The 21,977-nt window shown below is 39.2% G+C and overlaps 1 protein-coding gene across 2 annotated transcripts; it reads left to right on the top strand.

Moving 5' to 3' along the window:
* Positions 1-617: 617 nt before the first annotated feature.
* tefb (TEF transcription factor, PAR bZIP family member b) lies at positions 618-21,554 on the top strand. 2 transcript variants are annotated; one of them, XM_017717329.2, is made up of 4 exons: positions 618-809; positions 14,717-15,172; positions 17,039-17,259; positions 21,058-21,554. In XM_017717329.2, exons 1-4 carry the CDS (start codon positions 719-721, stop codon positions 21,271-21,273), a joined length of 984 nt encoding a protein of 327 aa, XP_017572818.1. In that variant the 5' UTR covers positions 618-718; the 3' UTR covers positions 21,274-21,554. The 2 variants fall into 2 exon arrangements, with proteins under 2 accessions (XP_017572818.1, XP_017572817.1); XM_017717328.2 differs by lacking the exon at positions 618-809 and adding an exon at positions 8,853-9,153.
* Positions 21,555-21,977: the final 423 nt, after the last annotated feature.

Below are 21,977 nucleotides of genomic sequence, written 5' to 3'. Positions count from 1 at the left end.
TGTGCATCATATATGGAAAGAAACGGCACTAAAGTTTATTCTCAAACATAAGTACAGCAACCCAATAAGAAAAATAAATAAGTGTGTGTATGTATGTGTGTGTGTATGTATGTATATGTGTTTATATATATATATATATATATATATATATATATATATATATATATATATATATATATATATATATATATATAATACACACGTATATATATCTATATGTATGTATGTATGTAAATGTATATATATTATACATACATACGCACACACACATATATATATATATATGTGCATATTTTTATATATATATATATATATATATATATATATATATATATATATATATATATATATATATATATATATATATATAAAATTGTTGAGAAAACTACATAACTTTTTATAAAGTGAATCTAAACGCACGTTCAAAACATTGCTTTTCGCTGTTTTTCGTTTTGTAGACAACCAACGCCCTTTAACGCCCAGTATTTACATATTCAACGAGACAATGAGTGGATTGGTCCGGTCACCGGCGCTGGTTTGAATATTCATAAGTCGGGGGACGTTCCCACGTGCTGAATAATGTAGCAGACGGCGCTGCCGCGTGATTTTTGTTTGCTGCGTTGCAACTTAAGTGAAGTGACGGGGCAGTTAGTTACATGTCGACAGTTTTTCTGAATCTTTGTCCTTAAACCAGTGGATTCTTGGATTTTATATTAAAATGTTTTCTCTCAGCGGGCTCAGTGACGTCCAGCAGGTCTACAAGACTTTCCTGGACTATCCAGCTTCACTCCTTTACTTTGATGACGGCGGTAAGAAAGCTTCTCCTGTCAACTTCACATTCCTGTCCTCATAGATTGCAAATTGAGCAGTTTTATGGACTTTTGTACTCTCGGAGCCTGTGCTAGCTGTGCTGAAACGTTCAGGGGAAAGGTCTCCCTACAGTTATCCCAGCTATTCTTAATGAAAACTGTAAATGACAATACAGGCAGACGTGAGGAGCGAACTAATTAACTCCATATATGCAGCTCCATACTTCAAACGATGTCGATGAATCTGTGATTTTTAATTATAGCTTCATATATTTTCTTCTTACCTGTGTTAAACTTTATTCTCTGCTGTTTGTTTACCTCCTGCATTACTTGGCTGTTGCTCACACGTCTCACTTTGGAGCTTTGGCCTTTCTTTTGGACCAAAATAATCTCAAAACGAGAGAAAAAGCGCCAAACAGACGTCAGTTCCTATGCTAGATAGATGCAGGACGTACTCAGTGGTTCTACTGTGGTTCTAGGGCTCAGTGACCCCATTCAATGGCTTTTGGCGTGCAATGGGAATATAAGGTTACTGACAGACCAAACACCCTCAGTCATCCATCAGCTTGGGGAAGACTGGAGAACACACAGGTGGAATAAAACGAACGGTCACTGACCTCCATAAACCGTGCTATAAAATAGCTACACACCTTATAATTACTGGGTTGTACGGGGCCCCGCTGGTGACATCCTGTATAAATAAAAATATTGCGTGGCCACGCCTTATTAACGCGTGGGAACGAGATCCTAATGCGTGGCCATGACTTAATAAGGCGTGGGAACGAGATCGTGGCTTACTGAGTTGTGGCCACGCATTATTTTTTTTATTTATACAGGATGTCACCAGTGGGGCTCCGCAGGTTTGCATGCTTTCACAAGCTCCTCAAAACCTACACTGTAAAACATAATTGTACTTTTTTGTTAACGTTACTAATGCAAATCTAGTAACATGCACTGTTTCTTGTATGATGCCTAGTTACTGAGGCGAATCGAGTGAAGATCATTTCCATTTGCAAGTTCTACAGCCAAAAAGTCTTTTGCCCAGAAAGCTTCCCAGCATTCAGTGTTTTTTTGTTTGTTGGTTTGTGTTAATTAACACTTATTCTTCTAATTAATGAATATAATTCTCTTTTCAAAACTTCATTTTATATCATAGATGCTCTCATGTTAAATGTGAAGTTTGGATGGCTTTTACATGATTTTGTTGTTCTCACCATGACGGTGTTTGTGTTCAGGTTTAAAAGTTAAGCCGAGCAGCATCAGACTGTTAAAGCAGAATGTTACAGGTTGGATGTGTAATGATATGTAATGTAGTGAAATCAATGTGTTTTGAGCAAGGAAGAAAATACGATTGAAGTTACCGGAGCTACCTTAAGAGTAAATGAAACTTGGAAAAGTCTGTTTTAGTGGAAAATATTAAGCTGGTTGAGTTAACCTTACTTGCTTTGGAAGTGTGGATCACTGAAAATTATAAATTAACTATAGCTCCTATAAAAGTATGTAAGCTTGTACTTGTTGAGTAACTTTACTTTTTTCAGGATTTGTTTTAAAGTCAACTAATTTAAGTTTACAGTGGAAGACTGTTTTTTATTCTAAGGTCTTTTTGTTATCTTCATTATGGTGCCAGTAGTTCTGAAGCCTTTCGACTTTTTCCTTCAGGTTGTTTTTAGACAGCTACATTTATTGCTACTTGAGTCATTCTTTCACTGAAGGAAAACAGACACAAACATGTTTTTGTGCAAGATTTCAGGTCTTTCTCATGTCAGGCCTTTCTGATATTTCCCAGATAGCAAGCACATATCAGTCCACTGATAAGGTCGGCACCCTGCTGACACTATGCCGTTGCTGGTCCAACTTTAGACCACCCAGATTACTGTCGTGCCTAATGAATCTAATTATCTCCATAGATTTTAAATGCACATAGCCTTAAATTTGGGGGAAATTAACTAAAGCCTTATTCCAGCTGGATTAACATTACATTTTATAATTTGCCAAACTCAGAGCTCCTCAGTAGTAGTAGTCCTGCTTAAATCTACATCTCAGAAATGGAATAACAAAACCAGGTAGTAGAAAATGGATGAGGCTGACTGCAATTTGCCAGCCTTTTGTTTGAATTTTCCTGTTCCACCTTAAGTGGTGCAGCAGTTACATTCAGGCACCTCAATTAAAAAAATCTAACAAGAAGCTGGCGAATAAGAAGCTGACTTCGAAAACAGTGTCTCCCATTATTATGACCTGAAGACAAGGCTATCAGCTAAAATAGAGCTTGATTTGACCCAATTCCTTAATCCTCAAATTTATGTCAAGAATACTGAAATCCCAAATGCTTTTGGTGCTTGCTGAATTGCAAGGAAAAGGAAATTTAACTCAAAAGCTTCTTTCACCAGAAAGTGCGTTTTCTGTCTTGTTGGGTGGCCTAATGCTTGTCTGTTTGCAGTGCGGCTAAACATCTGCGTGATGATGTTGCAGTCTGTGCTGTTTGGGATAATTTAGGGAAATTAGAGATCCTTTATCCTGTCGAAATGGGCCAGTCAAATCGCACACTTAATACATTACCAGATCTCCCCAGATAAAACTAATCCAACTCGAATAGGGCTTAAGACCAATATCACAAACTACTGAGAAAAAAGGATGACTAGGCCTAATAGAACATCAGTTGTTAGTAGGTGATTTAGTTGAAAATGTTGTTGCTGACCATGTGCTAGATTAGTTACAGCTGTATAACTGGCTTTATTTATGATATTTCTGTTAGAATTATTTACTTAACTAATTTACTAAATTATTCACTAAAGCGTAACTTAAAGAATAACTGAAGGGAAAAAAAGTAAATTGTCAGTTGGACTGTGAGTGGAAAATAAGTGATGGAAAAGTGGTATTTTGTCTGAGACTTGGCATCACCACTGGGCTACCTGGAAAACACTGAGCAAAAAGCCAGTGAGCCACCAGCTTTGCCATGAGTGGACCAGTGGCCTGAAATCCTCTTGCTATCTGGATTTGAAATGTCTTTATTTTGTATATTCTGTTTCCCTACTGCAGTTTCTAAATTATGCTAGTAGTGTGGTATGAAATGATTATCAAAAAAAAAACGGCAGACTCTCAGTATTGATATGTCAAAATCAGAGTGCTGATCTACTAACATTTTTGTAATTAAAAACCTCAAAATGGAAGGAGCTATGCTGAGAAGCCAAGTGCTGATTGAAGCCCTTGGAGGGGAGGTGTGAAAGAAACAGTTTGCAAGTCTGCAAGACTCGTTTCAGACCAGCATGAAAACTAATAATAGGAATGGGGGAAAAATTCATATTCAGATGTGCTAAAGTCAGCAGAGGGGTATGCAACAATCATGACCAGTTTCTGTGACTGAGGCTTTGCTGTATTAAAATAATCTTTGATGTTTAAAAGAGTTAAAATGAACCTTAATGATGGGGACCTCATGGTCCACAAATCTGTATTGACCTTAATCCTCAGAAGCAATAGCACTGATCTTCTTGTTCTCCTGGGTAAACAACTTTCCATAATCATCACATGGTGGAGTAGCAGTTCCCAGCATTGTTGTGGTTGTCTTAGAACCAGTGATGTTATCAGAAGACGTGCCCGGTGGCTGAAATATGAATGGAATAGCTTGAATTACAAGAAGTCCTGTCTTTCAGTACAAAGAGCCAGTCGTGTGTTTGTACAGGCGCTACCAGGAAAAAGCCAGGAAAAAGCCCAGCAGGCGCAGATTTAGGCCCTGCTGTCTTTGCAACAGTCCTGATTGGGTTTTCACTAAATATCAAATAAACATTTGCATGCAAACATTTGGGTACCTCTGTTCAAATGACTTGTTTGGCAGATCTTTTAAATGAAAATAGGTAAACACATGCTGTACAGATAGCATACTAATGCACATTTTACTGCCTACATATAACATTAATTATATAGTAATGGGGCATATTAGCTGTAGTAAATCTGTGCATGCTGGGAATAACTGCTATTAGGCCCCCACATACACTGCTTGCAAAAAAGTAATTTTTTGAGATTTTTAAAGATGTTTTGAGATCTTATAAAGGGCCTTTTTGCTGATTCTTCACCCATATTGATTAGCACTTTGTGCATGCTTGAGGAAAAAGCCTGAGTCAGTATTCTAGAGAAAAAGTGAGATGAAGTCTGTTTTGGCTGGCAGCCTGCTGGAGTGTGATAAGGCAGTGAGATGGGAGTGATGGACTTCACTGAGGGTGGCCTAGCAAAAAAAGGGGCTTTCTCACTACTTACTTTGTGTTACAGTCAATGTTGGGTTTTATTATAAAGGTCAGAAGCTGGTTATTAATTCAGTAGCATTCTGTGTAATAACTGCTCAACTGCTACGTATTACCTGAAGCTTATAGCTGATCACCTGAAGGGAGTAAAGCTGTTGCAAAGCTGTTGTTCTGTTCTGTTGTGACTAAAAGGCCAAAGTTACATGGTCGCATGCAGCTGTTTGCAGGCTGTTGATTGCACGAAGCACAATTTGCATGCACCCTTTATAGATTTGAACATGTTTATCAAATTAGTATGTTGTATTTTCATTTTCAGTAGATATGATTTGTTCATTTTGATCTTCATATTCATGATAATCGTCATATTCTCAAGCAAAGGTTTAAACACCCCTGTACAAATAACTTGAGTTTACATACTGTGAATAAATAAATAAACATGTGCCATAACTTTTGCACAGGATACAGTTTTATTATTAAATTACGCAAATAAACAGTATTTGTTTGAATGTGCAGGAGTGTGCCCTCTGTGGAAGACTTATTTTCACTTTCACAGAAAATCAACAAAACAAAGTCATTTGATCATCAATGCCCAAACTTTGACTGTATATATATGTACACTCACTGGTCATTTTATTAGGTACACTTGTTTGGTATCTACACTCATTGTCAGTTGACCCCATTGAACATATAGGTGCACTTTGTACAATTTCAGATATGATTCTTTGCATACTTTGTTAGCCCACATAGGACCACCACAGAGCAGGTATTATTTAGGTAGTGGATCATTTTCAGCACTGCAGGGACACCGACATGGTAGCGGTTAACAAAGCAGAACAAGCTTTTTTTAGTTTAGTCAACCCTTCAACTCTATAAAAGTACAATATTTGATAACAATACAGTGTTCCAGTCTATTGCTGTAGTCACAAGCTAATAAGTTAATACACAAGCCAGAAGGTAATATGTATGATAAATTGATATACATCACATTGTATTGTTATATCCCTATTATTTTCATGTAACAACAGTTGAGTGAATGTTGTGCCATGTAGAGCCACTTTCTCTACTGTGGTTAATGTATGAGCTGTAATAGTGACTGTAATGGAGTGTTAATACAGGTGCTGAGGCTGAGGTGTAGGTCCTGTCTAGCGGCTCTGTATAAAGCTGTCATTCGTGGTGTTTGTGTAAAAGTGAATGCTCAAGCTGAGAGTGTTTACTGCTTCGCTGTAACCAGAGATTACATGTTACAGAGCACAAAGTAGTCCAAGAGGAATTCAGCATAGAACATAATGTTCCTGTTCTCACAGTGATTAAAACGTGTGTGTGTGTGTGTGTGTGTATGTGTATACAGGCCTAGGGACCCACGCACACATACATGCACAGAATTCTATGTATGCATGTATGTATGCATGAGTCCTGAATGTGTGTATATGTTGTGTGTATGTGCATCTCTAGTATATGCATGCACACTCAGTGTCTACATGCATGAGAGCACATGTATGCATATAGAGTACTGTGCAAGCCAACCATCATTTATTTAATTTCCAGTCAAAATAGCCTTTAGGTACAAGTAATTGTACTGGTGTTAGGAGTCTCATTTTTCTGTATCTTGTAACGTTTTTAAACTCAGGTTTTGGAAAGTCTTGTTTGCTTATGCTTTCTTATTTGCTTTTGACTTTCCTTCTTTTTTACATATGTGAATTATCTTAAACTCTTAAAAATATTCATTCTGAAAAATGATAATTAGTGCTATTTGGAAATTAAGTAAATGAAGGGTGGTTTCTAACTGCACAGTATTGTGTGTGTGTTTGTTTTTGTGTGTGTTTGTTTGTGTGTGTGTGTGTTTTTGTGTGTGTTTGTTTTTGTGTGTGTGTGTGTGTGTGTTTGTGTGTGTGTGTGTGGGGGGGGGGTGTCTGTGCACGTATATGTGCGTGAGAAGTGTGCCTATGGCCGTTCACTCACACCCCTTCCGCTTTAATGTGGTGCAGAAGTCATTCTGGGTAAACGCAGCTCCACACGCTCATGGTCGCGTGCCTTCGCTCCGGTGCGTGTTTCTGGTGGGTTTTCTTGTCACGTTGGTCCTGATTTTTTGTTGCACGATTATAAACTGAGACAGTCGGTCTTTACAACCGTATTGCAGGAAAGATGCGTTGAAACAAACCCCTTTGTAGCATTTTTGGTTTTGCACCTGCGGTTAAAATGCGCGAGAACAAAATGTACTAACCCGTAGTGAGGTCCGATTCACGAATGAATCGGTTCTTTTGATTCACAGGTCGAGTCGATTCACAAGTCCAAATGGATCTTACTACGTCCGTGGTACAGGTTACCCCCCCCCTATAAATTAGAAATAAATGCGACACAAGTTTACCCAGTTTATGCTCATAGAATCACTACATTAAATACCACGTTGTAAAAGATCTCTCAGTAAAATGTAACCTTTTTCTGTTTTGCGTTTGTGCTCTGTACTTATGAATCTGACGAATCTCATTGAATCTGGAGGAAATTAAATGAAACTAACTTGTTTGAAAGTGCTATTGTACTCAGCAGCGCAGCACTCACACTGTGAAGAGGAACTGATAATGAATGTGTTTAATACCACATTTAATACCACAATGAATCATTTAATACCACAAGGTTTTAAGTTTATGCTGTAAGTTTAGTCGCTTGAACCTACTACTGCGAGACAGTTCAGTGGTCCTAATGTCTGGAAACCCTCACAAACAGACCGAAAACAAGAGCGTTTACTCATGAATCAATTAATCATTGAATCGAACATTTAGAATGAATCGGTTCGTGAAACTCCTCGCTATAGACTGCGGTGCGTAGTGAAATTGAGCACGGGGGCGGGGCGTGACGTCAGCGCGTTCTGTCCCGCCGCCTCACGTGCCGTCGATTCCGAACACTCCGGGTGAGCGTGATGGGCACGTGGGAAAACACGAGCAGAGAAACGGTGGAAAAATACAGGCAGAATCCAGGCTGTACCAGCACAGTCAGCTCTGAATACGGAGTCCAGTAATTATTAAGGGCAGATATGGAAATGAAATAATTGTCAAAATAAGTATAATCGGTAATATAAATAACAGATGATTATACTTTAACTATATCTTGTTAGTTAAACATAAATATACTATAATATATACACCAGCCATGATATTAAGACCACCTCCTTGTTTCTGCACTCATTGTCCATTTTATCAGCTCCTCTTAACATGTGGGTGCACTCATTCACAATGAGCTTCAGTAGTCAGGACCCCCACAGGACCACCACAGAGCAGACATTATTCAGGAAGCGGGTCACCTTGTTGGTCCACCTTGTAGATGTGAAATCTTAGACATAGCTCGTCTGTTGCTGCACAGTTTGTGCTGGTCATCATCAAAAACTGTATCAGTGATCACAGGACGTTGATGGTGGATGTTTTTGGTTGGTGGACTATTCTCAGTCCAGCAGTGACAAGGTGTTTAAAAACTCCAAAAGCTGTAACGCAATAAGTGATCAATATTGTTATGAGAAAAACAAAATTATTTTTTGAAGCGTGACTGCCGAAATGAGTTAGTATATTGGGTGTTTACTGTTTTTGTCTCAGGTTTGGGATAGTTAAAAAGGTGGATTGACTGCGTTTATATCCCCTTTTCTCTCCACTTTCCGCACGTTTCAAGGATTCGCGATAGCTGACCAGTGGGACATCGAGTAGAGCATTTGCCCCGCCCTCCCTAGAGATCATTGGCTCGAATGAACGCTGTCTGCTTAATATTCATGTGTTAAGTCACCGATGGCCAATGGATGCTTTAGATTTGTCTTAGGGCGGTGTTCGTCTCATGAATATGTAACGAACCAGAGCCTAACACGGTGAAGTGGGGAGCAACGGCGTTGTTTCTGCTAGAAAAATAAGGCAGCTTTAGCGGCAACGGAAGACTGCGAAACGGCTTAGCTGTAGTTTCGTTATTTACTTATTCACGGTAGGGCCACTGCAGTGTGAGAGCTATGCCTGGACAAACGACGGATAACGTTTCCGTGGCTGTTGCTCCCAGCAATGATCCGCAAAAATCGTTCCCCTTTGTTTTGAAGAAAATCATGGATATTCCTCCACCTAATATACTCGACGACGGAGACGATGGTAAGAGTTCTTTACATTACATTACATTACATTGTTCTGGGCACATTACGGTGGTTTTGGCCTGACCGTGAAGTCCTCAGGCCTTGTATGTGTGCGTTTTCGTGTGGTCCGTAAATGAAATACGAGTGAGTCGGTGTTGAGTAGCAGGCTAAGCTAGCCGAACGCCTCAACCGTCACCGTCCAAAGTTCATTCTGTCGTGAAGTTAATTTTGGAGACAGAGATCTGTTCGTTGGCTGTTTTTCCGTGCCGTGCGCATTAATGCCCTTTGTGTACATGCTTTGTGTACTCTAGTCAGGTGACGAAACCCTAGAATGAAGAGAAACTGTGAGAAGCAGAGAGAGAGAGAGTGTTCAGCCTTTTAATGCAGTATCTGCACTTCCTCCTTCTGGCGTAACAGTGACATTAGCTGTACCAGAAAGAACATGAAGTTCTCTCCTTAGTTTTCTTCTGCTAGGTTCTTCTTGGTGGTCCAAAAGCACCATCTATAACCTGTAACACGCTAAGAAAAAGGCTATTACTGTTACTAGACTGCTAGCAGTTTGCTCTGAGTTAGAGTTGTTAGCGTTATTTAGATACAGTAGCTGATAGTCTGCTAAGAATTTTTTGCCCTTGGCCCAAGTTTCTGTCGCTAACATGCGATTTAGCAGGTCATCCTTCACTTTTACACATTACTTTTAGATCTGCTACTAATTTTACCCTTCCACCGTCATTCACTGTGAAGTGTATGATTGCTCACTGCATTAGGAGACCTGTTCAGTATCTCCTCAGTAGTTTAACTGGAATACCACATTTCTGCATAATCAAATCGTTCAGATGTAAACAGTCATTCATAGTGGTCTAATATAAAATGCTCCGTTCTAGAGAAGCGTAGAAAGTGATTGTTCACAGCAGTGGTGATGGGAACCAAACTTCAGTGCATGCAGAGTGTAAATGCTGAATCACAGTTAAATTTTCCTGTTCTCTTCACATTCACTCACATCCTTGACCTAAGCAGTTTAAACCTCCTGTGTTTTGTGAGCCATCAGAGGTTCTTTCTCTAACTGGTATGGTTATGTTAGGATAGGGCCCTAAAGCAAAGGGAAGGTTTTTGGAGATTATAAAATTACAGTGTTGTTGTGACCACTATTGGTCATGACAAATGTGTTTTATACAGCTGAACCAGGCTGAGGTCAGATTGATCTCAGAGTACACTGATGCATATAAAGTGTGTACAGAACATTGAAAATATATCATGTTAATTTTGTGTTCACCCATTTGTCCCCTTTAAATTAGGCAAAGTCATTGAATCAGAACCAAAAATATGTCTATTCCTTATTTAGTAATGTTAAACATTGAATAGGGTCAAAGATAATAAGAGGGTTAAATGAAATGGTAGCAAATAAGCTGCCTAATGTCTGTTTTATGAAAGTTTTGACCTGTGCTGTAAGGCGAACAGTCCCCAAAGAAAACTTACTGTTTGTGTTTTACCATTGTCATTCTTCCATGTAAAAACTCAGGCTTGTGTAGCTTCACAGGTGGTTTTGGATAGTAAATAGATTGGCTTTTTGCATTGTAGCCATTGCGACCCTTGGTTCTTTTCAGCACCACTTTAAAGAAACCACCAAGTTTCTCTATAATTAACAATTTCACCTCAAATTACTCTGAATGACTTTGTTTACATCGCTTGTTTACTGATTTTCTACATTTCTTCATAATTTAAAGTCTGTCACATTTTAACAGTGCTTAATGTTGATGTTATTGAGGGCGTATTGAAAATGGATCTGTATCATGTGGTGGTCCATATCCATAAAATACAGTTACTCTTTCTAGAGGTGGTGTATTTTACTGCTTGCATTGTAATGCTGAAAATATAATGCATTATTGGAGCTTGCAGGACTCACTAGTATGCCATGATGTTCCTTTGCAGATGGCCTAGAACATGAGCAAGAACTACTCTGTAACGTCTTTTCCTTTAGTAATCTTAACTAGTGAGGCATTAATAACATTTTTTCAGACTGAATAGTTACTTACCAACAAGGTTCCCATAATATACGATATAACCTACTTAGAATTGAGTAGCTGTTAGTGTAAATGAGTGCACTGCTCCTTAACAGTTAAATCATTAAAATCTAGATGATTCTCAATGACATGCATTAGCTAGCTATGCTACATTAGCTACCTTAGTTTGAGTAGCGTTGCAGTGGAGAAGATTAAGTGGTGTTCCACATCAGAAACGCACTTCATTATAGCTGTAAGTAAAGTATGTTTCATAGTTTGGTCCTCTAAAGCCAGACATTCACTGTGCAGGTTTAGAAATCTTGTTCTTTGGTGACTCACACTGTACGTTATATATAGAGCATCGCGCATCGAGCAAAGCTTACTAAATTATGTATTCACATGGTATGAAAATGGTCTGATTGAAATACGTGTGTAGGTCAGGTGGGAAACTGCATAGGTGAAATGTTTGAAGTGTGCATCGACTTGGCGTCTGATTGTCACACTATCGGCAGAACTTCAGATTCAGATTCAGAATACTTTATTGATCCCAGAGGGAAATTGCAGTCATTACAGTTGCAACTGTTTATGTAAAAGAATAAACGCTTTAATAATTTAAAACAAGAGAGAAATTTGCAATATACACGTTTAAAGTGGCAGTGGCTGTGATAATAATTATGAAACATACTGTATAAAGCAGTTCAAATTATTGCACCTCTGAGTTATTGCATGGATAATAAAAAAAAATTATTTATTATTATTATTACCCATATGAACAGTACAATTTGGTATTGAGTACTGCACAGATGAACCATAGTATCACACATTGAGGGAGGAGTTTGATGGCCACAGGTAAGAATGACTTCCTGTGGTGCATTTTGGTAGAGTGAGTCTTGCACTGAATTGCCCCTCTTTCTCATTACTGTGTCGTGGAGTGGGTGGGAGCCATTGTCCATAATGGCCTGCAGCTTAAACAGCATCCTCCTCTCTAATACTGCCGTCAGCAAATCCTGCTCCACTCCCACAACGTCACCGACCTTGCGGATCAGTTTGTTGAGCCTGTTGGCATCTGCCACCCTCAGCCTGCTTCCCCAGCATGCAACAGCATAGAGGATGGCAATCGCCACCACAGGCTCATAGAAGATCCTGAGCATAGTCTGGCAGATGTTGAAGGACCTCAGGCACCTCAGAAAATAGAGACGACTATGGCCCTTCCTGTAGAGAGCATCAGTGTTCTTAGCCCAGTCCAGTTTATTGTCAATATACAATCCCAGATGTTTGTAGATATCAATGCAGGACGTCTTCCACATCATAGGAACCCTCTGGAGACTCAGGCTCATGTTGAAGACATGATGCAGTACTCCACAAAGCTGGGTGGCACAGACTTTAAGCACCCTTGGGGGACCCCATCAGGGCCTGCAGCCTTGTTTGTGTGGAGTCTCTTCAGTTGTCTTCTCACCTGGTCAGCAGTGAGACTCACTGTAGAGGTGATGGGTGGGGGAGGGTTGGAGGTGGGCTGTCACAGGAGGGGGAGGGAGGGTGAGTGGAATGGCCTGCTGAGGACCAGCAACAGAGGAGTCAGGACGGAGGAGGACCGAGCCTGCAGTGTCAGATCTGTTAAAGAACAGATTTGGCTTGTTAGCCCTGTCCACGCTGCCCTCTACTCCTCTGTTGTTGCTGGACCTAAAGCTGGTGATGAAGTGGAATGAGGACCAAACCTCCCTCATGTTGTTCTGCTGGAGTTTTCCTTTCAGCTTCCTCCTATATTTGTTCTTGGCCTCCCTGATAGTTGTCTTCAGTTCCCTCTGGATCATTCTCACCTCCTCTCTGTCTCCAGCTCTGAAGGCCCTCTTCTTGCTGTTAATAAGAGCTTTAATGTCCTTTGTTACTTACGGCTTCTTGTTTGGGTAGCATTTAACAGTCTTGGTTGGGACAGTGGAGTCCGGACAGAAGTTATTGTAGTCCATGATGCACTCTGTGAGCCTGTCAATGTCCAAGTGCCAGCCAATCAGTAGCCTCAAAGCAATCCTGCAGTGCCTCGTAAGTCTCCTCAGACCATCTACTCACTGTCCGCGTGGTCACAAGCTGACTCTTCGCCAGCGGCACATACCAGGGACTGAGGTTCACCAAGTTGTGGTCTGACCCTCCCAGGGGGGAGGGGGAGCAGCTGTATGCATCCTTAACATTAGCGTACAGCAGGTCCAGTGTTCTTTCCTGTCTGGTGGGACAGTCCACATAATGAGTGAAGTTGGGTAGTGCCTTGGCCATAGTGACATGATTACTCGATAAACTTGTGTGAGAAGACATTCGTTCAGTGCCAACTTACGTCATTTGTTTGTAACAGCAGCATACATCACATGGTACTGGGTGGTATCAGATGTTGGTATCATTTTTATGAGTGCAAGCATACGAGCACCACATTAGGCTGATATCCAACACCAGTATCGGTACTGATGCATTCCTAAGCTTCACAACCTTTTGTTCTCTTACATTGAAAACACTCTGCATTATATGTACATTGTTAGAAATAAAAGCACTAAGCTTTGTCATCACGTCTCCTGTAGTGTCCCCTGCATTTGTTATCAAAGATTTTGTAGAACCTTTGTAGTTCTTAGTTTATGTAGTTCTTTGTAGTTCTTCAGTCTTGTGTACAGTACTGCACACTTCCAGGATCCACAAGACTACAATGGTTACTTGGACCAGCTCAAATATTTGTACATGAAATGTTTAGCCTGCATTTTCACAAACAGCAGTGAACTCGGTGACCATGGAAGCAAAAGAAAAGACCAGTTACTGTTCTATTCCTGCGCAGGGATCTTTCAATGAACTGTGGTATTTCAGAATGGAGTAAATTTCCAGCCTCAACTGGATTGATTATAATAAGTGGATTGATATATAATTGCATCATGAAATCCATACCCCACAATTTGATTAAATTTGATAAGTTTTGTATGAGAATGATTGATTGATTCATTGATTGATTTAAAGGGCCTGTATTCTGCATTTTTATTTGGTTCCCTATGAAGTTTGTGTGGTTTTATTTATTGTTTTCCAACCTCTGTTTAGCTTTTAGTAATAAATTGTCTTTTTGTTACTGTGCCTTATGTATGACTGATATTCAAAAAGGAGCTCAGACTGAAACTCTCTTTACTAACTTTCAGCATAAATGGGCTGAGCTAAACTGCCAGAGATTGAATAAGTAAATATATATAAATGTGTTGGTTTTCATGACATCATAAGAACATTGAATTCCAAATGGACTGTTTTCTGCATCCGTTGTTTCCATATAGGAATTAGGGAATGAACAAGAAGTTTTGAAAGCGTATTGTTTATATGCAGTGTCAAACTGTTTGATTTACAGAAGTAAGGGGTTTGATTTTCCATGATATTGGCCCTTTAAAAATTAATTGAATACTCAAAATGAAGACGGTGAAAACGGGTCCAATATACCAAACCTTTTGGTCGGTAGTTTGTAAAATGCACACATGCTATATTGGATATCATTTTAATTGCTTGATGCATTTTAACACCTCTGGTTTTTGGTTTGCACTAACTCGTTCCTTTTTTTTTTTTTTTTTTTGGTCACAGAAATCGAGAAGGAGAAGTTGAGCTCCAATGGAGATGGGCAATCTCATGGAGATGGAGGTGGTGGTGGAGGTGGAAGTGGAGGGTCAGGGGGTGCGGGCAGTGTTTCAGCCTCCCTAACTCCAGCCATCTGGGACAAAACCATCCCGTATGATGGGGAGAACTTCCATCTGGAGTACATGGATCTAGATGAGTTCCTGCTGGAGAACGGCATCCCCGTGGCTTTGGAGGAGGAGCTGCAGAAGACTCTGGAGCAGGAGCATCATGGCAACGAAGCTCCAGCATCTTCCACAGCTGCCCCAGAGGCGGCCCCAGAGGCAGCCCCAGAGGCGGCCCCAGAGGCGACCCCTAAAGTGTCTGAGGAAAAAGAGAAAGCTAAAGAAGAAGACAAGGAAAAAGAGGGAGAGGAGGAGTGTGAGAGTGATGCGGCTGAGCTGCAAGTGAAGGAGAATGCTGCAGGTGAGTTGGATTTCAAGAGGTTGCAGTCCGTGTTTACAATAAAACATAGCTTGTCTTCTCACAGGTAAATGTATAAACTAATATTTCTAATATTCTTGTCCGGTGCAAGTTCACAACTTTCAAATAATAAGCAGGAAGCTGTAATAAATAAGGACATTTTGGTATGTCCAGAATGATGAACAGATCTCTAGATCATTTTGAATTGGCTGAAAAAGCTCTAGAACATCAAGAATTGAGTTATAATCTAATAAATATTCAGAAAAAATTGAGGGCAGTTAACTGCTAGTCATGCTTTGGTGACTAGTTTATCATATTTAAATCTCCAAATTATTGTTGTGTTTAATATTATTAAACAAACATTAAAATAAGTGATTCCAAACATTTGAACAATATGATGTGCTCTTGTCAATATGTAGCACTTTTTTAGCGCCTTTTTCCCTCCAAGTTTAGTTTAAGGCTTCCTTTGTAGTAATTAAGTGACAAAATTAAAACTCAGTAATACAACTCCTGAGATTTTTCTGCAGCCCCCTTCACACACCCTGCAGCCCCCCAGGTAGTCACATCCCCCAATCTGAGGACTGTTATAAACTTGTGAATGGAATTTTTTCTGTTTCTTTGATATAGTGATGTAAATCATTAACAGTTAACTTGTACATGAATAATTGTTTGGCCAGTGCTCTCAGTTAAAAAAGTTGACGTTTTTAGTTGGTCTCACCCTTTAAGTTGAAGAACGGTATGTGTGAAGGTGCAATAAGCAGTTGGCTCTGTTAGATAAGGTTACCAAAATGTGCAGCCATGGATGTTGGCGTTCAAACCACTTTTCAGGAGGATGATGGCACATACAATATCAAAAGCAAGCATCTTCAAGTGATGAGCAGTGAGTGGTGAATACAACCAGTGGTAAAAACAGCAAAGCACTTTACAGTATAGTACATTTAGTAGCCCATCAGTATTTCAGACGTTTCATCAGCTCTTTAGTCTGCGGCCATAACCAGGAACATAGTTACGTAGTGCATGTTTGGCATGGTTTTGGGACGTTTACTTTATGTACATGCTGATTCCTGGCCCCACCTATCAGTATTCTGTGCTTCTGCCTCATCACATGCATTTATGGTAGTATCCTTCTCAGAATGATAGGGAATTGATAATTATGTGTGCTGTTTAATGTCTGAGAAAAACATGTCTAATTTTTGGCTTTAACATGGCAAAATGAATGCCTGTTTCTGCCAGTTGAAAAACTCTTGTTTTATTATTATTTTTTCTTTTTTCTGGAGCAATATGTCTCAAATTTAGAGTTTATGTTTGACATCTTCACATTTTTAATTATTAGATTTTAATTATTATTACTACTTATTTTCTCAATTTTGACTTGTTTATCTGTTATTTATTGCCTCAAAATAATGAGTTATGGTGAAATAAGCTTAGTTTATAGAAGAGTAATAACTCAGTATTTCTTCATAAATCACTCTCTACTTATAAAATCAAAACATGCCATTATTTCGAGATGAAAAGTCAAGATTTTGACATACTAAGTCAAAATATAAACATATTTGCGCTGACAGAAACAATACAAACAACCAACGATGTTTTATCCTATCTGACTGAAAAAGGTTTCCAATACAGAAAGATGGTGGTGGTGGGTGGGATTATATTGTGCTGGTCATATGGTAACTGAAAGGTTGCGCCTCTATTTCTATAGAAGATCATATTAGACAATCCACTAATTTGCCAACCCCAGCAGTGCAGTTTTTAGACTGTAAGTAATTGGCACCTATTTTAGTAAATCTGCCCCAAGGCAGTTTTGATATCGGGGACAATGATGTTGAATTTACTTAAATAAAAAATGATTTGCATGTATTCTTCTAGAGCCCAGAAAGGATTTGGACCGAGTGACTCCATCTCCACTTAACCCAGAGGACATCGAGGTGAACGTGAACTTCCAGCCAGACCCAACAGACCTGCTTCTATCCAGTGTTCCTGGAGGCGAGATTTTCAATCCACGGAAACACCGCTTTAGTGAGGAGGAGCTCAAACCACAACCCATGATCAAAAAGGCTAAGAAAGTCTTTGTTCCTGAAGATGCCAAGGTGAGAGACTCATTTTTTTGTTATCAGTAACTGTTGTTAAAGGTGCACTATATTGCCAAATGTATGTGGACACCCAGACATCACCACCTCCTCCTCCAGATGTGATAGTTGAATACCAAATCATTTTTATTCCTCCTCCACTGAAATTCACAGCCGGCATTTTACGTATTCTCCTTCAAATCCATATTCATCCATTACGCTGGCAGATGGTAGAGTGAGATTTATCACTCCAGAGAACATATTTCCAGTACTCCCACTACTACTTCTACTTGAATGGCTGCTCAGCCATGAAGTTTCATGTTGCTTCCAGAAGCCGTTTGAAACTTAGTCTAAACTGCTTATGTTGTACACTTCATCCCTCGACTATGAAGTGAGGTTGTGTGGCTTACCTCTTTGCAACTATGCTGTTAATCCTAGTCGCTTCCACTTCACTATAACAGCACTTACAATTGACTGGGGTAGCTCTACTAGAGCAAAAAATTGGCAACAAACTTGTTGGAAAGGTAGCATCCTATAACCATACCACATTGTAATCACTGAACTCTTACTCTTATTCTACTGTTAGTGATCATTTATGGAGACTGCATGACTGATTTGATTTTATGCAATTATTAGTCTCACATAGTTGAACTCAGTAAGTAGAATGGGTATCTACATACATGTGGCAGAAAAATGATCTCAGAAGAGAAACTGACAAAAAAGGCTGCATGTCCACTATAGTATGGAATCAGTTTAGTTTTCTTAAATCAGAAATAATCAGAATTAAATGCAATTCAGACTTTAAATTGAACATTTACAAATGCATATAACAACTAGTGCTAATTATCGACATTGCTATATATTTTTCCATGTAATTCAATGAGATCATTGGCCAGATTTTCCAACCGTGGTTTGCGAACGTGAGTAGCAGCAGGTTTAGCTAGACCGCGGGCCGCAGCCTTTGTGAACAAAATGGAACAGAAATCCCAGCACGTTTCCTCAGATTATTTGAATAAATTAACTTGCTAAATTTGTTCTGAACAGTTTCGTGTCTGCGTGTGAACAAATTTGCCAATGCAACTGTTGTAATTGTTGCATGATTACCTATTTGCAATTATTTGAGCTGATCGCAATTATGTTTACGTCGCCAAGAATTTTCATCAGTTGGGTCATTTTCATCAGTTGGGTTGAGGAAAACAGACATAAATACAAGAAAACAGAAATCACATTTATTAAGACATGTTATGAGACATACAGAATCAACAAATATTTCTTCTTCTGCCTGTTACTTTAAAGCCAGTATGAGGCAGTGGTGAGAAATGTTTGCTTATTTGAGCTCAGGATGTGTCCGTCTTTACCTGGGAGTGTTTACAGCTGGAAAGCAAGATGGCTAAACAGCCAGTTTGGCCACTTTAAGCTTGTACTTGTTGGATATAATAAACAAAAGACAATTTTAATTCATTACAATTATTATTATTATTATTATTATTATGGTAATTAATCATTAGCTAAAATATAATGATTATGAAAGATCTGACAGTAATGCAAAACCACAGCAACTCTATAACCCTATAACCATTTACTCTTACCGTGTAAATTTGTTAACTTGTATGTAATAGTAAACTAACAGTACTGGGAATCATCTCTAAATAGAGTTTTTCTTCTTTTTCTGCTGAGACCCTTCCTTATACCGTGTTTCACCTGGAAATGTCACTGTACAAAAAGTTATGTCCTTGAAGCATCGGCCTGCTAACCCATCAGTGAGCTGGGATCATTCAATACGTGTACAGTAGACCCTTATTCCCACATCAGAACTCAATGTCTCTACACTTTGTGAATGCAACTCTTTGTTCCATTCACACCCTCAAGCTGTGTGACTGCTAGCAAATCGCAGTGCTGGATTAGCAACAGCAAATCAGAAGAGCCAAGAGCCCTTGCCGAGTAAGGGTCTATGAAGGGAGAGAGCCCCGAGGGGAAATAGTTTGAGGATAGGTTACAGAGAAGGACTTTGTGGTTGGTTTACAGAGTTGGGGTTACGGTCAGCGTGGAATGCAGCATTTTAGTGTAGTATATAAAAAAAATAACCATACCGTCGTTTTAAATCGTGTTCCTTGTTAAAAATATCTATAGTAGAAGGAAAGACATTTGCATGGAAAACGTATGGAAGTTCAGATACTGATCAGATAATGATTAAATCTATCTTTTGTTTCATTTAAAAAAAGTGTGTGTGTGTGTGTGTGTATGTGTGTATGTATATATATATGTATGTATGTATATATATATATATATATATATATATATATATATATATATATATATATATATATATATATATTTTTTTTTTTTTTTTTTAAGTGTTTTTCATTATTTTACATAATTTGGAAGGTTTAGCTTCATTTACATTGTCAAAATTGATTGAATTTAATAAAAATGTTATTTTGTTATTAATTTGCAGTGAAAGTTAAAAGCATGTTTTGCTTTTCCTATGAAGTTACTTTTTATAGGAGTATGTTATTTTTTTGTATATATTTGTTATTGTTTTATTGTCCATTTGCTGTTTATATTAGGTAAAGTTGCCTTTCTGATATTTTTAAAATGAATTTTAAAGTGAAAGATTGTTGATTCCAACAGAGCAGTTTTATGTTAGTGCTGAGCAAAAACATGTGACTTTAAGAGCTACAGTAAAAAAGTAAGGTTCCTAAATGGTTCTTTTGCTTAGATGTACAGTTCTAGGAAAACTAAGTTGAACCTTATAGAACATGAATTATTGTAGAACAGTGTTCACCAACCTTGGTCCTGTCTAGTTCCAATCACAACCTACCACACATGCTCCATATAATGAACCTCTTTAGATGTCCAAGATCGGCTGATCAGCTCAGCTGTGTTAGTTTTGGGTGCGAGGGCCCAGCGTGTTAGACGCAGATAAACTTTGCAGGAAAGTAGATTTTCATGAGGAGTTGTTGCTTGCTGGTATAGAACCCTGCAGAACACTTATGTGGAGGTTCTTTAACCTTTAGAAAAGGCTCTTCACACTCACGTCTCATTTGCAAATAATCGTTTATTGAAAGGTTATAGGACCTTAAAAGTGGTTTGTCTATCATTTTACTCCGCAGAACCCTTTTTGACACCTTTTAAAATGTATCTTTTTTACACTTAAAATTTAAAGGTCAGTATTCTTATTTTCCCATAATATTCTATCAAAATGTAATGACCTTTTCCTGACTCTCTAAATTGTCTTCTGATTCTGACTGGGGGGGGGGGAAATAGTAGAAATGCTCTTTGCTAGTTTGGCAATTTGCTCTTCCACACATTGAGGTCTTACTCATTTCTCAAACAGAGGAGCTTGGGAAACAATTCAGTCTTTCCACCAAAATCTGGAAAACGGCAAATTTTCAGATTCACAAATATGCTTTGGCTTGTACAGGTTTTCAGAGGTATTCCCGTGCTTGTTTACAGTTGCTAGGCTATGAAGGACCAATTGCCTTAATCAGTTAGCTGTAGCACCACACTGAGGTAAACCATTGCTGCATCTCTAGTTAGTTAAGGGTACCAAAGACTGAATGTCACACACTGTGGGTGAAGCGGCTAAACCGTGGCAGCGTGGCATCATAAGTTTATTTTCATGAACCCCTCAGAATTTTGATACTGCTACTACTTAGCTGTATATAGGTAGTGTAACCTAGGATGTCTTTCAAACATATAAGGATATCTTAAATATCCTTACAAATCTCTCTCTCTCTCTCTCTCTCTCTCTCTCTCTCTCTCTCTCTCTCTCTCTCTCTCTCTCTCTCTCTCTCTCTCTCTCTCTCTCTCTCTCAGGATGAGAAGTACTGGGTGAGGAGGAAGAAGAATAATGTGGCAGCGAAGCGCTCCCGTGACGCACGGCGGCTGAAGGAGAATCAAATCGCAGTACGGGCTAGTTTTCTAGAGCGGGAAAACGCTGCGCTGCGGCAGGAAGTGGCCGAGCTCCGGAAGGACTGCAGCCGCTGCAAGAAGATGATGGCCCAGTACGAGACCAAGTACGGTCCACTGTAAGGGACAAACTTCAGCCAGATGAACACTGAGATTAGGGAATAAAACACCACCAACCAAACTCCCAACTATTCACACCGTTCCAGATATGATAGACGGGGTAAATATAGGTGCAGGTGACGCAGTGACGTGAAGAGCGACTTGCTCGGCGCACTCGTGCAGTTCAGATGATTTTTAAAAAGTGGCGTTAAGTCAAAAAAAAACAAAAAAAAAACGCAATTTTAAAAACAGCTTACTTACGCAGATGAAATATAGAACAGAACATAGACCTGTGAGTGGAGTTTCAGATACTGCTGTGGAGTCTCGTACAGATCGAGAAAACCAGACCTAAAATACGTGTGGAAAAAGAGAAACTCACTACAGAACATTATAACAAACAGATGGACTGACACATGTCCAGACACCGGACCAAAGCATGAATGAATCCAAATCCTAACTCTCCTGACCTTTTGACCCCTGTCCCGGGCAGCTGACTGTCTTTCTCTCCTCACGTGAAGCTCACGCTCTGACGTGGCCAGAAACGGCACATGAAGGGCAGATTTATTGATTTATTCACAACGAGTGAGAAAGAGACACTCCATACGAGCTGAAGGAGGGAGTGAAGAAGAAGTCCTAACAGAGGACAGGAAAAATGGTGTGTTTGTGTGTGTGTGTGAGAGAGTGTGTGAGAATGATATTCATGATTACTTCCTAATTCTTCTCTTTTA

This window comes from Pygocentrus nattereri, chromosome 1 (assembly GCF_015220715.1).
Source record: "Pygocentrus nattereri isolate fPygNat1 chromosome 1, fPygNat1.pri, whole genome shotgun sequence".
In the NCBI taxonomy this organism is placed as follows: Eukaryota; Metazoa; Chordata; class Actinopteri; order Characiformes; family Serrasalmidae; genus Pygocentrus; species Pygocentrus nattereri.
The sequence above is the reverse complement of the archived record's forward strand: the minus strand, read 5'-3'. Positions and strand labels throughout refer to the sequence as shown.

What these genes read in the sequence shown, in the direction of transcription:
- tefb (XM_017717328.2), top strand. Translation starts at nt 9,021, where the DNA reads ATGCCTGGACAAACGACGGATAACGTTTCCGTGGCTGTTGCTCCCAGC. An exon ending in ACTCGACGACGGAGACGATG is followed by an intron (nt 9,154 to 14,716) that starts GTAAGAGTTCTT and finishes TTTTGGTCACAG; the next exon opens with AAATCGAGAAGGAGAAGTTG. An exon ending in TTGTTCCTGAAGATGCCAAG is followed by an intron (nt 17,260 to 21,057) that starts GTGAGAGACTCA and finishes TCTCTCTCTCAG; the next exon opens with GATGAGAAGTACTGGGTGAG.